Genomic DNA, 15,698 nt, shown 5'->3' with positions numbered 1-15,698 from the left:
TGTTAACTGTTTTATTATTGTACTTTTAAACCTAAACCGCGTTTTAATTCACGCCGGTAAGTTTGATTTCCTTTTACATTTTTCTTTTATTTCATGATTTTTTACAACATTAGGTATTTGCGATATCGACACATATAAAGAATAATTTTTATCTTAGGATAATTATTCTTTATTCAGAAATATCGCATTATTTATGGCAATTAGATGTGTCTTGACAACGACTATTTGCCTTTACAATTCTTGTTTCTCTACCATTTAGTTTTTATTTTTATTTTATTCATGTTTTTCATGTTAATTTGTGTATATATATATATATATATATATATATATATATATATATATATATATATATATATATAATTATATTTTATTTTATTTGTGACAAGGATTCTAAAAATACATATAAAGAACCGTTGCCACGAAACACCAAACAGTCTACGAAAATCATTTTTAAATATCCCTGCCTTTTTTAGATGTTATCAATGGTAGAACATTCCAAGTGCTTGAATGAAGAGCTGTGGTGACACAAGAGATATAACGCTCACCTCACATAAAGGTGTCCCAGGTTCTAATTCCAACGATGGTTGGTTAATACGAATTCTACACCCGACTAGCCTCAACCACTATGCTGATGTAAAATCTCCTCAGTGGTAGACGGATCAAGGATAAATGTCCCCTTGTCATCAGGCTAACCGTGGCAGATTTTCGTGGTCTTCTTCTCCATGTAACGCAAATGGTGGATAGTTCTATCAAAAAATCCTCTACGAAGACAAATTTTTCCTAATACCTAATGCAGGACTACCCTTGTCTTTTGGATTAGATTCAAAATTACAATGCTGCCGAGTTGAACATGGGGAGTAGTAAAATCAAATTTAGGTGGGCTGCTTAACAACGGTTATAAAATAAAAAAAAATCTTGATTGATGATGATTCGATTACGTTTTATACAAAGTTTCCTTATGAAATATCCAGAGGAAAATATGAGTTGTTGTCAGAATAAAGATTCAAATTAAAAGAAAAGGTCGTCAGAATTAAATGAAAAATTTAAAAACTAATTAATGTGTATTCGATTCCAATTTATTATGTAATCATTTTTGAAAATTTATTACATGTATTTATCTCCTTGTAATTTAACTCTTACATTAAAAGTAATACAATAAATATTTCTGTACTACCTAAGAAAATGATTCTTTTTTTCACAACGTTCAGCAAATCTTATTTTTTCTAACTTCAACTTGTGTTGAATATAAAGCGGTTGCAAAAACCTATTGGTTAAAAGCTTTTCAAAATAAGTAAACAGATTTACTGATTCACATACTACGTGAAGGAAAAGTGTTGAAAGGTTAAGAATGATTATTCAGCTGACAATTTTTAGGAATAGTCAATCAGAAGTAAGTTGAATTTTTAGATAGTTTCTGGTTAAAAAGAAATAAAATTTGAGCGTGTTAATACAAATTTTACTTCTTTTAACAAGATTAATCTTATTGCTATCATAGATTAAAAATAAGCTTTTTCGTATCTGTTATGGTAAAATTACTGAAATTTTTTTTTCATATTAAGAATTTTGGAGATAAGGCAAATTTTTGAATAAATATTTATTTAAAAAGAGTAGTTTATAGCAAAAGAGTAGTTTTTGAAAAAATATCTAGTTATAAAAAGAGTAGGAATTTAGTAAGAAAATATTAATTACTCTAAAGAGCGATTTTTTTTTTGTTTTCTGTTCTATATATTTTCTTAAACAGATCAATACTTTTCTGTCGCTGATTTCAAATCTACAATCAGTTTTTTTCTCCAAAATATGTTTTATTTTATTTTTAACTTACATTTTTAGTCTATTTTGTGTAAATGTGCATGCTTAAAAACGTTATAATGGGTTCGCATAAATATTACGAAAAACTTCAAGGGGAGTTGGATCATATTTAAAGGATAAAAATTACATATGAACTGTTTTATCATGCGCTTCTGAACAGTTCATAATGGGGGGAAGCTCCCCTTTTCAATTATGATGACGTTTCCGTGCATGGGTTCCAGTGCAGTTTTAATTCTGATAATGTTCCTTAATTCTCCTAGAAGTTCGTCACAACAATCCACCGTTATATATAACGTCTTTGCGCTTATACATTTTTAAAACAGAATGGATTAAAATGCTTCCTTATAAAATAATATGTAGCTTCAGAAGCAAAACTAATTTTAGATTTGAAATCCTCACACAAAATTAAGTATTTGTATAAATGCAACAAAGAACTTGCTCCCCAGTGTAATTAATTTAGTAAAGTATTTTCGTCTTTTCTAAATATATTTTGAAGCATTTTTACGAAAAATCTAAATTGTTTAAGATAACTTTTACTGTGAATAGCTGACAGTATTGTATTTGTAGATCTCAAAATTTGCTTTGTACAGCTAAGAATCAAAAAATTATAATACATGTATGAAAGCTAGGAAAGATCTCAAAGAAAATTATGGAATAAAGGTTGCATAGATTTCAATACTTTCAGCTGATTTACAAATTTAGAAGAAGAGTAAAAAAAATAATAGTAATACCAAAGTAACTTCACAATCAATAGAGTTTTAACTACCTTTTTTTTTATATTTTCGTAGATCTACTGAACTGATTAAATATTTTTCAAGAGTCTGGTATTATTTTAAAGACTGATTTTTAATAATTTATAATTTCTAGAATACTGTTTGTAAAAATAGTAAAATAAAAGTACCCTGTTTTCACAAAACTACGGAATTTTTATTTTGTTTTATAACGGCTGTCAAACTGTCGACGTAGTTCTGAGTTTACGACTATCAATTTTCAATTCTGTAGCCTTGTTATTTTGAAGAAAAATCTGGAAGACAAGGGAACACTTGAATCAAGCATTGGGTGAACTAGCTTTCGGGGAGGAATTTTTGTTGGGGCTAAACCTGCATTTGCTTTACGTGGAGAGGAAAACCTCGAAAACCTCGCACAGTTAGCCTGGTGGCGAGATCCGTCACCAACTAAGGATATTTTAAGTCAGAACTGTAGTCGGTATGATTCGGGAGTAGAATTCGCTTCACCCAGCCGCAGCTGGAATTCGAACCAGGGTCACATCTTTGGGAGGCGAACGATCTTTTTCCTCAGGCACCGCTGCTCAGATTGCTGCTCTCTAAAAAATATTGCAACTTGAAACTTATATTTTTTATTTTGCTAAATAAGAAAAATAAAACTTCTAGTTTAATCCTGTTAAAGTTAGCAGCAACTGATAAGAAAATTGACACTAGTATCAGAAAAACTGCTTGGTACTACTAATTATTTTGAAATTTTTCGTTTCAAACCATAATTGAAGCATATAACATGACTTACCAAAGCTATTAATACACTGAGCACTAACAGTGTGGTGAAATCTACCTAATATTAACCGCGTTCCTGGTTCTTGGAGTTTACAGGGCGTGTAAATGTTGTCAGTAACTGATAAGAAAATTGACAATAGTTTCCAAAAAACTACTTGGAACTACTAATTATTTTAAAATGTTTCCTTTAAAACCATAATTGACCATTTCTTAACACAGCTATTAATACACTGAGAGAAAAGAAGTGTATTCAAAACCACTTAATATTAACCAAGTTCCTGGTTAATATTAAGTAGTTTTGAATTCGGTTACTGCATAAACGGAAAAAATTATCAAATGAACGGTAATTTTATCATCTCAGAACATCTTTTCATTTTTTTTTTCATTTTTTTTATCATCTTTTATCTTAGAGCATGGCATACAAACCATTTATTCGGTTACGACATGAAAGGGAAAGAATGATGAAATGAAAGGTTTAAGTACTATATAGTTTGGCTTTATTAACTAAAGTTGATTTTTTAAAATTTTTTTAAATTTTTTTTAAAATTTATTTATTAAGAAATGCAATTACCATACAGTACGGAACCAGAATTTACCGTCATTATACCAGAATTTTTTATCCGAGCAGGCAAGACATTTCTCACGTGATGTTTCTCCGACCGGAAAACCAGTTTTTTCTACTTGTTATTCAATGAAAAAACTGAGTATTGATGAGAAATGTTTATACAATCCGAACAAAAACCCATATAGAATGCTAGGATGCTAATATAAACAGAGTAGGTACCCCTTTAAAATCAGGGCTATGATTAATAATGCATGAATTTAAAATACAGAAAAAAGAAAGATTTGAAATTTATAAATTCCTGTAGAAGAAATTCCAGTAAAAAATACTAGCGCAAATTCACTTTTATTTCAAAAGTTTGAAATGTGTGAGTTGTTATTCAAAATACAAATTAATTTCCAACACTCTTTCATTCCACATTTTGATTAGGAAAATAGTTATTTTTCCTTCTCTGAGATCTCAAAGACCTCTGAATTTACTCTAGGATCCACCTTTTCCTTGTTATACTTTGCATATCATTGATTTCTCCCAACCACAGTTAATGGACTGCAATGTAACTCTGCTTTGGAATGAAATTCATTTCACTTGTTTTCTCCCGTTCTCAAAATCATTACCCATCACTGTTTAATGTTTCTGCTTGGCGCTATATTCCACATTGCACTTTAGATTTCTACTTCATACAGATATGGAAGAAGGGATTCAGAAGAGATTTTGCAAAGATGTAAATGATAATAACTTTTCTAGAGGGAGCAAAAAGTTGTCAGTTGGAATTAAAACTTGAGGTGAGATTTGGAAGAGATTAATGTTTCCTAATGTCTAAAAATAGCAGGAGGATTCTATTCGCTGTTTTATTTCAGTGCTGTTGTAAAAATTTAGGTACATGTATTTTAAAGTGAAGAATGACTAAATAAATTTGGTCTTAAAATGTAACAAATTTGTAGAATTTTATTTGTTTAAATGAGTGGTAAAAAAACTTAAAAACCTGGTTCCATTATTTAAGAAAACAATAGTGGTAACACGGAGCAAAAGCAATTACTGTACTGAATAAAGACGTAATTATGGTTGATAAACCAAAATATACGATATTTAAATCATTCACTTAATGATTCTTCCGTTCATATGATAACGGTTTACTAACAAATTCGTAGAATGTTATTAATTTAAATGAGAGGTAAAAGACTCCAAAAAACCTGTTTCATAATTTAAAAATAACCAATAGTGGTAACATGGAGCAAAAATAATAACTGTACTGTATGGTGATGACATTTCTGGTGAAAAAAATCTAATTCTGGTTAATAAAACCAAAATATACTGTTTTTAAACCATTCGTTTAATAGTTTTTCCTTTCGTATGGTAACGGTTTACCGGAAATTTGCATTTTTAAAGCTATAATTTTTATGACCACAAATTTAGTAAAAAATACAAATATGAAAAGTAAATTTGATCGAATAAATGATTTTCATGCTATGCTTTAAAATATTATGATAAAATTAGCAAATGTTATCACGTTTTCCAAATTTTGTTATATAGTATAAAATTATATTTTATTGTTAATTTTACCAAAATCATTATCAAAGCACTTTGGTAAAAATTACCGAAATTTTTGATGTTTCCATGGAGCCAGAAACATGATACATTTTACCACATTCTGGTAGTTTTGACAATGCTTTTTTTTCTGCGTGAAACATTCTGTGATCACGAAAAAGTGATCAGCAATGCCTCCCGTTCCTTTCCATGATATTTCTTTACTTCTGATGAAATTTATTTCCTCGAAGAAGTTGCAGTAATCTTTTCATCACTTTGATGAAAAGTTTGGTTGGGGTTTGTATCAGGAAATGGTTTCCTCAAAAACAAAGAAATTTCGTGAGATTTCAGTATTCATATTTTTACAGAGTATTATTGTCTTTAAACATTACTAATAAGTTAATCTCATTTTCAAACAACTCATTTTGTTACATTTCAGAAGAAAATCAAAAATTTGAATTTCTTCATCAGATATCTCAAACAGTTAAGAAATGAATTTAGTGTAACTTTTTCAATGTTTAAATTTTTATTTCCAAAATTATTGTAAAATAGCCGACAGCAGTCTGCCCATTCAATTAATCTTAAAGTTTACTGAAAAGAAAATTTTTTACCTTTAATTTTTTGAAACAGTTTACAACTTGTTTCGTTAAAAAACCATGAATACAAAACTATATGACTTTTAACCATTTGCAACTAGCATGGCTTCAAAACTCTAAAAAGGAAATTAAACTGGACATTTAAGCGAGGTTTTTCGATAGGTAATACGCATTTGAGTTAAGTTGTGTTTTATCAAGAGGAAATAATGTGGTGTCAACGCTGGGACGTGCACTTCCGTTTTGTCGGCCGAGAGATTGGCAGATTGACCCTCTCTGTAATAATATGTAACCAGCTGCCAGGAGTTAAGTGGCTTCCTTAGATGGACCTAATTGGTACGATAAAATTCTGGTTGTTTAACCGTATTAAGAGTTTTTCTAACAGTTAACAGTTTGAATACTATCTGATTTATGGTTATTCGACTGTTTTGTATGAATATAGTAAAATAAAAATTAACCGAAATGTTAATTTAACCATTTTCCTGTAGAAATTTCTGACAGTGAAATAGTCTAACAAAATTAATTTGCATGTTTATAGGTTAGCTATAAAGTCTACTTTTATATTTTGTGCAAAACGAATACTGTGGTTGTTTTGATAATATGCATATTTTTATTTTTCAATATTTTTTTTACATAAATCTGCGTTTACCATGCGAAATTATTAAAATATTTCAAATTCGTGAAAAATATTTTATTTTAGAATATATTTTTATTACAGGAGAGTAAAACATGAAGACAGCCTACGAAAATCCCAATTCAGTTAAACATATCTGATTATATTTCATTGATTTTTGTGGGTGCGTACTTATCTTCTGTGAACTAAATACTTATTGGTGGGTGATTTTAATGAGTATTCTTGGATGCTTTATTACTTTACGAATGAATATCTCAGTTGGCATTGATTTTGCTAATTAGCAAAGTGAAAGACCTGAGATAAATTTTTCAGAAGATTCCTCTGCACTTTGAAAAAAAGCTGTCTTCGCCAAATGGGTTTAATTTGCGAATTAATGATTGATCTCTGCAAACGAAATGGTAATTAGCGTTTGATTAAATATTACTGTCAGAACTGAATAGACAAATGATTGAATTGTTGAATTATTTATTATAATTGGATCAAATGATTGAAAGTCAAATGATTGAATTGTTAGATTATTTATTATATTTGAATTTAAATTTAACGTTAAATAGTTTTTATTTGGAAACATTTTCTTAAAATTTTGACATTTATTGTTATACTGTTAATTAAAATTATCTATAGAACTTGCTGTGTTGCAGAAGCAAAAATTAATTTCTTCAAATTTCAGAAATAGCTTCTTGTCTTGTACTAAAAAAAAACATATATTTTCTTTAACTTAAAATATATTTTTTAATAATTTCTAAGTGACTTGTGCGTTTTCCTTTAGATTCAGAATAAATAATCCCTAGTTGTCCAGCCTTAAACTTACCACTTCGGACATTTTACTGATAAGAATTTAGTTCAGGTACGTAAGTATATAATTATGCTAATAGTAATTCATACAAATAGTAATTTATACTAATAGTAATTTACACTAATATACTAAACTTATATTATTAAATTTATATTTGCTACTACTAATTTTTAATTTACTAATAATTTATGAGAATTAATAGCTCCTGAACATTATTGTTAATAATTACCAATCATTAATTAGAATTAGAAACTAATCTACCTAATTACTACTAGCTGTTACATTTAATTGATTATTAGTCAGAAACTACTAATTAGTATTACTATTCAATGGTTATTAATTAAAGTTCATAATTAATCCTCATTGATTATAATTTACAGTTACAAATTATTTGATTAAATATTAAATAATCATCAATCATATTGATTTATGGACAGTAATACACTAATCATTAATTTATTAATCATTAATTTATTAATCATTAATTAAAGTTAAAAACTACTAAAAATTAACTAACTAGTAGTAATTATTAATTAGAGCTAAAGCCACTTATTATTATTTATAATTAGTAATTTTAATCACAAGTAGAATTAGAAACTATTAATAAATAATTAAAACTTATAATTACTAATCATTAAATAAAATTAATAACTGCTATTCAGTGATTAAAGTTAGTAGTTATTACTCAGTAAGTAGATCGAACAACTATTAACAACTAATTTGAATAAAAAATTACTAATCATTAATTTAAACCTGTAGATAATATAATTAATTAAAGATAAAAATGATTACATATTACCATCTCTGATTCGAGATAATGACTAAAATACTATTTGATTTAATAAATATTTTGCACCAAGAGGAAGGTTTGTGAAAAGAATATTTTAGTCTTAATTTATTTTGTAAGTATTTGCACAAACACTGCCAGTGATTCATCCACAATGTATATTGAATTGTGTTAAATATATAACAAAATATAGCACTAAGTATATATATAGCACTTTAATTTCTATATATAGAAACAAATAGCGATACATGGAACATTTTAAATTTCAGATATTTAAACAAAGTTTTCATTAATTCTTTATTAGAATTATGAAATTATTGTAAATGATTTTGGTAATCAAGATAATTGGTAATCTGATTGCATTTTAACTTATATCATATTATAATGCACCCTGAGAAAAAATGTGCTGTCAAAACTAACGGAATATGGTATAGTTTATTGTGCTCCTGGTTCTATAGGAAAGTTTTATATTGGTTGAAATAACCAGAAAATATTATGTTACAATATGTGATATAATTTAACTAGTGTGGAAAAAATTTGGTAATTTCATTACAATTTCTCAGAGCCTAGCGTAAAAATTAGTCTTTCGGTTAAATTTACTTTTCAGTTTTGAATTTTTTGGTAAATAATTGGTATTCAGAACGATAATTTTAATTATCAAAATTTCCAGTCTACCGCTTCCATAAGAATGAAAAAATTAATACACGTTTATAATTACCATATATTTTTATTTTCATTACCAAAATTATGTTGTTGTTTTTTTACCTGCAGCGTTATTACTATACAGTACGTTAGTTTGGTCAGAATTTTTTTCCGTGTAAAATTAAAAACTGAAGAAATGTCAATTAATAAGAAAAAAGTTGAATATCAATAACTGAACTATTTGAACTTGATTAAATATAAATATATGTGTGATTATATTTAATAATCTAATTTTTTAAACTATTTACATGATAATTCAAGGTACAATTTAATTTGGATAAATTTATTTATATTTTTAAAACTTTTTTACGCTGTTGAATATTTAACGCTGATGACAGATACTGCGAACCATTTAAGAGGTTTAAAAAATAAAGGGGATCTAATATTCCCTAAAAAGAAAATCAATAGATTACCTACTTTATACTGTCCTCTTCAGCGTTTCTAATTTTTTCGATACTCAGAATCTGTTTTAACTCCAGAAATAAATATTTCATCGTTGAATTTACGAACCATAACTTTTCACGAGGCCTTAACAAAGAGCTTAAAAATTCTTTTATATTAAAATAATAATGTATTGACCTATGTTTCAATGCATCTTAACTCAATGGATTGTGGTACTTTCAATAAAGATATTTTATTGCCTCTACTAATATAATCGAAAAAAAAAGGTAACTTAAGAAAAATTCTTTTCTTTTTCAAGTGAATAGCGCTATTCAATCGATATCGCATTATGTTACGTTCCATAAAGTCTTCGAAGTATTCAGGTACTTTTTCCATGTAAATGACAACGTAAAAAAAGGCAACAAATTTTATATTTATAGAAGAATTTCAAGGGAATTCGTTTAAACTATTTATGCATATTAGATTGAGGGTCAATGATTCGTTTCTTTCACGTGCTTAAATTTACGACGAGGGAAAAAAAATACATTTTTAAACAACGAGCACTTGTAGGAAAATATTGCATATAAATTACTTTAATATTTATACTACATTTTGTTATTAAATTGTTATTAAAAATGCATAAGAACATATTCGATTCTAGTATGAACCGTTTTTTCAAAGTAAACTTTAATTAAGTAGTTATAGATTTAGCAACGTATCACCAAAATAGAACCTGTTATTGGTGGGGACATCAAGGGTTTCAGTGATGTTTTGTCACTGAATATATTTCCACCCAAAAACAACAAAAGGAAACTAATGAGCTTCCTTCCAACTGGCCTACCCAATTGAGTTTCTCCCAACAAAACAAAAACAAAATTTCTGAATTGACTTCCTGAAGCAGTTGACAAACACATTCCAGATAAGTTTTTACGAATCATGCCAGTATTTGAACTGCTTAGGAGTAAAATAAATCAAAATCAAATCAAGTAATAAAATATTTTTTTTAATAAGTGATGATTTATGTCTCCTAATTTTCAGGAACTAAAAGAAACTTTTGTTTAGTCTTAATCTTTTTTTTTACTATAGCTTATCCTTTAAAATAATACATTTTTCAATTCTAAGAGATCTAAAGTCAAACTATTTTAACATTATATCTCGTTAAATGTGAATACTGGTAATCGACGGTAGTAAAAAGTTAAAAGCATGTATAATAGTAAGCAAATAACAAAAGAGAAAAGCTGAAAGGATATTTCAAGTTTAAAGATTTAAACATACACAAAATATGTAATTATTAGAAATATTTTGAAACATTCCAAATTTTGAAAAACTTTTAGTCAGTAAAGTAGAAAATTTAGCTAATCTAAAGCAAAATTAGTTTATTTGAAAACTCAGTTAAAAATTATTTATCAAACATTTCTCCGAAAAAATGTCATTTAAGGAAAGGTTTTATAGTATGCTTTCTTACTTCCAGTTATATTTCTAAAAGACATAAGGCATATCAATGCATACTTTTATTCCAAGTGTTTTGTCTTCTTACTCAAGTATTTTCTTGTAACAGGTGTCTTTTTTTATTTTGCAGGCTTGAATATTAAATTACTTCGAATTTGAAAGTTACACTGTTTTTTTTCTTTAAAAAAATCAATGCATATTCATATATGATTTAACATTTTAAAAACAACACATTTTTAAAATACTTTTTTAAAATTCAAATAAATAAATAAAGATTGGAAGAAGAAACGAAAGAAAAAAAGAAAGGAAAAATAAGTAAAGAAATAAAGAGAGAAAAATAAATAAAAGAAGAAAAATAACTAAATAAAGAAAGGAAAAAGAAAAGAAGGATAGAAAAGAAAGAAAAAATAAGCAAAGAAATAAAGAGAGAAAAATAAATAAAGGAAGAAAAAATAACTAAATAAAGAAAAAATAAAGGAAGGACGAATAAAAGAAAGATAGAAAAGAAAGGAAAAATAAGTAAAGAAATAAAGAGAGAAAAATAAATAAAGGAAGAAGAAATAACTAAATAAAGAAAAAACAAAGAAAGAAAGAATGAAAAAATAAGTAAAAATATAAAGAGAGAAAAAAGAAAAGAAAAGTAAATAAAAAAAGAAGGAAAGAAAAAATAAATAAAGAAAGAAAAAATAAAGAAAGTAAAAATAAATAAATAAATAAAGTTAATGAGAATAATATATTACCTGTGGTATATGAATTTCATAAAAGGAGAGCGAAAAATTTTCCCTAGTTTTGAACGAGGAAATATTAAGTAGTATAGCGCAATCAGAGGAATACAAGTAATTAAGCTGACGCATAAAATGATTTTCATGACTGCATTCCGTCTTCTCCATATCGGTAAACCTTCATACCAAATGGATGTTAATAACTGCTGGCAGTTGGGGTGGGCTACGAACTGAAACGAAATGTTATAAAATTATTGCTCATGAGCTTACACATTTAATATGAATTTCTAAATAAATTACGTTTAAAATCATGAAATGATTTTTAATTTTCTACTTTATAGCACAATCAATTTAAAACATAGTCAAACTATCTTAAATTGAATACAATAAAATATTATTGATGCAAATGTTGGCTGTTACTTTACTGAGACTTCATTGGACTATTAAAAAAATTATTGTATAAAAAATACGTATATGGTTACTTTCCCCCTCCCCCCATATAATCACATTGAAGGTTCAGATAGTTCGCATATGGTTTTGAGAGGTTATGGCTGAAAAATCTTCAAAGAACGTTGTCGAGAGTGATCTTAAATTGTCATGTTGAACTTAAAGCTGCCCTTTTACGTTTGAACAAATGAAATTTCTGAACTTTTTACTCAAGTTCAAGGAAATTTGTATTTACCAATAACGTGAGATGGGTAATAGCGTTAGTTTATGGCTAGACTATGGTCCACCAAGTGATATAACATTGTAAAGTTGGAACTTGTAGCGCTCTTTATAGGTTTAGACCAATCAAATTTCTAAAATTCTTTATACCATACTAATGAAATTTCTGCTTACCAGTAACATGAGATGGATCTTAGCGTTAGTTTTAAAGTAGACAGTGGTCCACCAGCGAGTATAAATTGTCGTGTTTGCTCTTGAAGAATTCTTTATAAATTTTAAACTTCCGTCCCTAAGATGGGCATGTAAAATTTTTACTTTGCATTGACGGGGGATGGGCCTAATCGTTGGTTTTACGCTTTACACTTTACGTACACTTTAAATATACATTCGTATTAATTCTTTCAAACAATGGTTATTTTGACCATTTTATATAATGTTTTGCAAAATTATTACAGTTCTGTACTTAAAAGTGTATTTAATATAGCTTAACACCAAAAATGGTTTCAACTTTACTCCAAAATTTTTAACATTGCATATTATAATCATCTTTAAATAAAATTGAAAGATGCTTAATTAGACTAATGAAATTTCTTTAAAAGGCAACACTTTAAAATTTATCCATTATAAATTTCGTAAACATTAAAATAGCAAATGTTTTAATACGTTTATGAAATTCCTTTAAAAGGGGAGTTTGCTTTACACTAATATCTTTGAAAAGTATTTGACAATAGAAATAGAAACAATTCTAAATCGCTTCTTGAAATTTGCTTAAATAATTTAATTTTTACACTTGATTAATTTTTTATTAAAAACGGAGGAAAGAATTTTGGTTTGTGTTAGAAATTTCTTTAAAAAGTTAATACTTAGTAATTATGTTTAATTTCATAAAATAAAGACTACGTATAAGTTAAACAAACTCATTTTTGTCAGTTACAAAATGTGGAATGCCTCCAAGGATTTTACCTGTTTCTGTTCGTATTTTAATGCCAACTTTAGTCGAGACAAAGATAATTTATCAGGATCTTCATCTTCTTGGAAGTTGGAATCTGTTTTCTTATTAAGAACAGCTATTACTTCCTCTGTGCTACGGCATAAATCTAAGAGATCACAGGAATATTTTTTACACTGGTTACTAAGTTCAACGTAAATTTCCTTAAACTCATTCTCCTGCATCGCTAGATGTTCCAATTCCCAAGATAGCTGAAAAAGAATTTTGTATTAGGAACGATATTAAAACAACTAAAACCATTTTTTTCATTTAAATAATTGTTTGCATTATTAGAATTTTCATTCTAAGGCAACGGTGAGATAACTGGCAGCAATCTGTCCATCCAATTAAAACTCTAAATCTTATAGTGAAGAAAAGTTTTTACCTTTACGGTTTTTAAACCGTTTACAACTAGCATGGTTTGAAAATCGTAAAAAAGAAATTTAACTGGATAATGGAGATTGCTTAGCAGCTTTATGGTGCTGCCATCTATGCATGGATGAGAGTATTGTATTCTAATAGCCCAGGATCACAAATCGGGGAAAGCTGGATACTTCATGTTTTAAAGGGAATGGAGGTAATACTGTGGTGTCAACGTGAAAACTATAGAAAAGAAATTTAATAGGATATTAAAGATAGGCGTTTCGTTAGGTAATGGACATTGGAGCTAGATTGTGGTTAAGTAGTGCTTTTTCAAATGAACTGTGGAATGTGATTTAATTAGTTTATCTTCACCACCAATCGTATGTACTACACCTATCATAAAAGAGAGGGGAAATACTAGACTTTATTGTGTTAAGCAGTTTAATGCTGCTGCCATTTATGTGAGCATGAGAGAGTGGTATTCTAAAACTCCGGGGTCACTAATTGGGAAGCATAGGATACTGGAAATTCTTCACAGGTTTAAAGGAAAGAAGGAAAAATTGTGGTGTCAACGATAAGAATCTGACCCGTGTTCTGACAATCATGAGATTGACAGATTATCTTCTCGGATATAATATGTACCCAGCTGTAAGGAACTAAGTGTCTTCATTAGGCGGACCTAGTTAGTGCAATAAAATTTTGATTGTTTTACCGTATTAGGTGAAAGCATTTAATAAACGGTTTTTCTGACGGTTAACGGGTGAATGTCTTGTTAATTATGGTTATTTGAGTATTTTTCTTGTATATGGTCAAATAACAATTAAATAAATTTTTATTTATCCATTTATTCAGCGAAATTTTTAACAGTTTATTTTTGCTCTTCATACTCTTTTTGAGGTAATTTATCTAAAATATGAATTTTCAAAAATTAAGATTTGTTTTTAAGCAAAGATAATTCAAGTATATATCATGATATATCATCTGCAACCGGTTTCTCTCTTCAAGAAAAAGTTTTTCTAAACGACATTCTCTATTTTTTATCAAAATCTAGAAAATTAAAAACTTTATATATAACAAGGGTAAGCATAAATATCATTTTCCGATAAGGACACTTTCTTATTATGAGCTGTTTCTTCCTGCTCTTCTGAACTGGCCATAATAGGGAAAGAGCACCTAGTCGCGTACGATGACATTTCCGGGCAAGGGTTTCTATGCAATTTTAATCCTGATGATGATCCATATTCCTCTAGAAGTTTTACGCAATATTTAAGCGATCCTCTCTATAAATAACGTTTTTAAATTTGCACATTTTTGCAAAAAAAAAAAAGACTAAAACTATCCTTTAAAAAAATCTGTAGCATTATGAGTAAAACTAATTTCAAATTTTAAATACCTATACCGAAAAGGGCAAGATCAAGTATTTGTGCAAAAAAAATTTGTACGAAAAAAAATTGTTCCCCATTATAATTAATTAATCTAACTAAACTTGCCACTGATAATAATATAAATAAATAACATTTCTTTTTTAATATTTATGAAGCCTTTTTACAAAAACACTAACATAAGGGGAATCATAAAAATGCAAGAAAACGACGCAAATTATTGTACCAATACATTTATTCATTTGTTTATATAACAAGAAATAACGATTTTCCACGATATCTTTGCAGTTATTGTATTAATTTTTTTTCTCCCTACGTTCTTTTACTGAAAACTTTTATTTCAATACTTGTTAAATGCATTAAAAGAAAGTAGAAACTTGTGTTATGTCTAAAAGTTTGGCTATAAAAATAAAGAAAGACATAAAACTAAAACTTTGTTGCTCGTTTAGACTAAGAAAATTTTTTAAATGTAAATTAAGTTGAGTTCAATAGCACATATTTTACTTTTAAAAGCTTTAAGGCTCTGTTTCTCACCAAAAAATTCTTTTCAAACACAAAATAATGTCAATTTTATTTCTTAAGAAATTCATTTAGATGAACGTTTTTTCTTTTCTTTTTTGGAATATTTTGCTTAACATTATTAGAACGATTTTAAATTATCATTTTATCATATCTCATATAATATTAGACTTTCTTTTAATGCTGGTATGTAATTAATATTTATAATTTGCCAGAGTTTTGCTTTAAAATTTGCTTTATTTCTGTCTGACGAAAGTGTATTGGTAAATTTACGCTGTAATATATAATTGTATTAAGAATCCTGTTATCTTTA

The 15,698-nt window shown here is 27.6% G+C and overlaps 1 protein-coding gene across 2 annotated transcripts in view; it reads right to left on the bottom strand.

Annotated features, from left to right (window-relative positions):
• The window catches only part of LOC107437390 (transient-receptor-potential-like protein), a 279,014-nt gene that overhangs the window by 79,643 nt on the left and 183,673 nt on the right, over positions 1-15,698 (bottom strand). For both annotated transcript variants that reach the window (XM_087155809.1, XM_087155810.1), the window contains exons 3-4: positions 13,097-13,333; positions 11,486-11,697 (exon numbers count right to left, since the gene is read on the bottom strand). In XM_087155809.1, the coding sequence (XP_087011935.1) occupies positions 11,486-11,697; positions 13,097-13,333 (449 nt within the window). The remainder of the gene's footprint in view (positions 1-11,485; positions 11,698-13,096; positions 13,334-15,698) is intronic.

The sequence above is a fragment of the Parasteatoda tepidariorum genome, chromosome 12, assembly GCF_982258835.1.
Source record: "Parasteatoda tepidariorum strain Cologne lab strain chromosome 12, Ptep-v5.0, whole genome shotgun sequence".
Lineage (NCBI taxonomy): Eukaryota > Metazoa > Arthropoda > Arachnida > Araneae > Theridiidae > Parasteatoda > Parasteatoda tepidariorum.
This window is presented reverse-complemented; position numbering and strand designations above follow the sequence as displayed.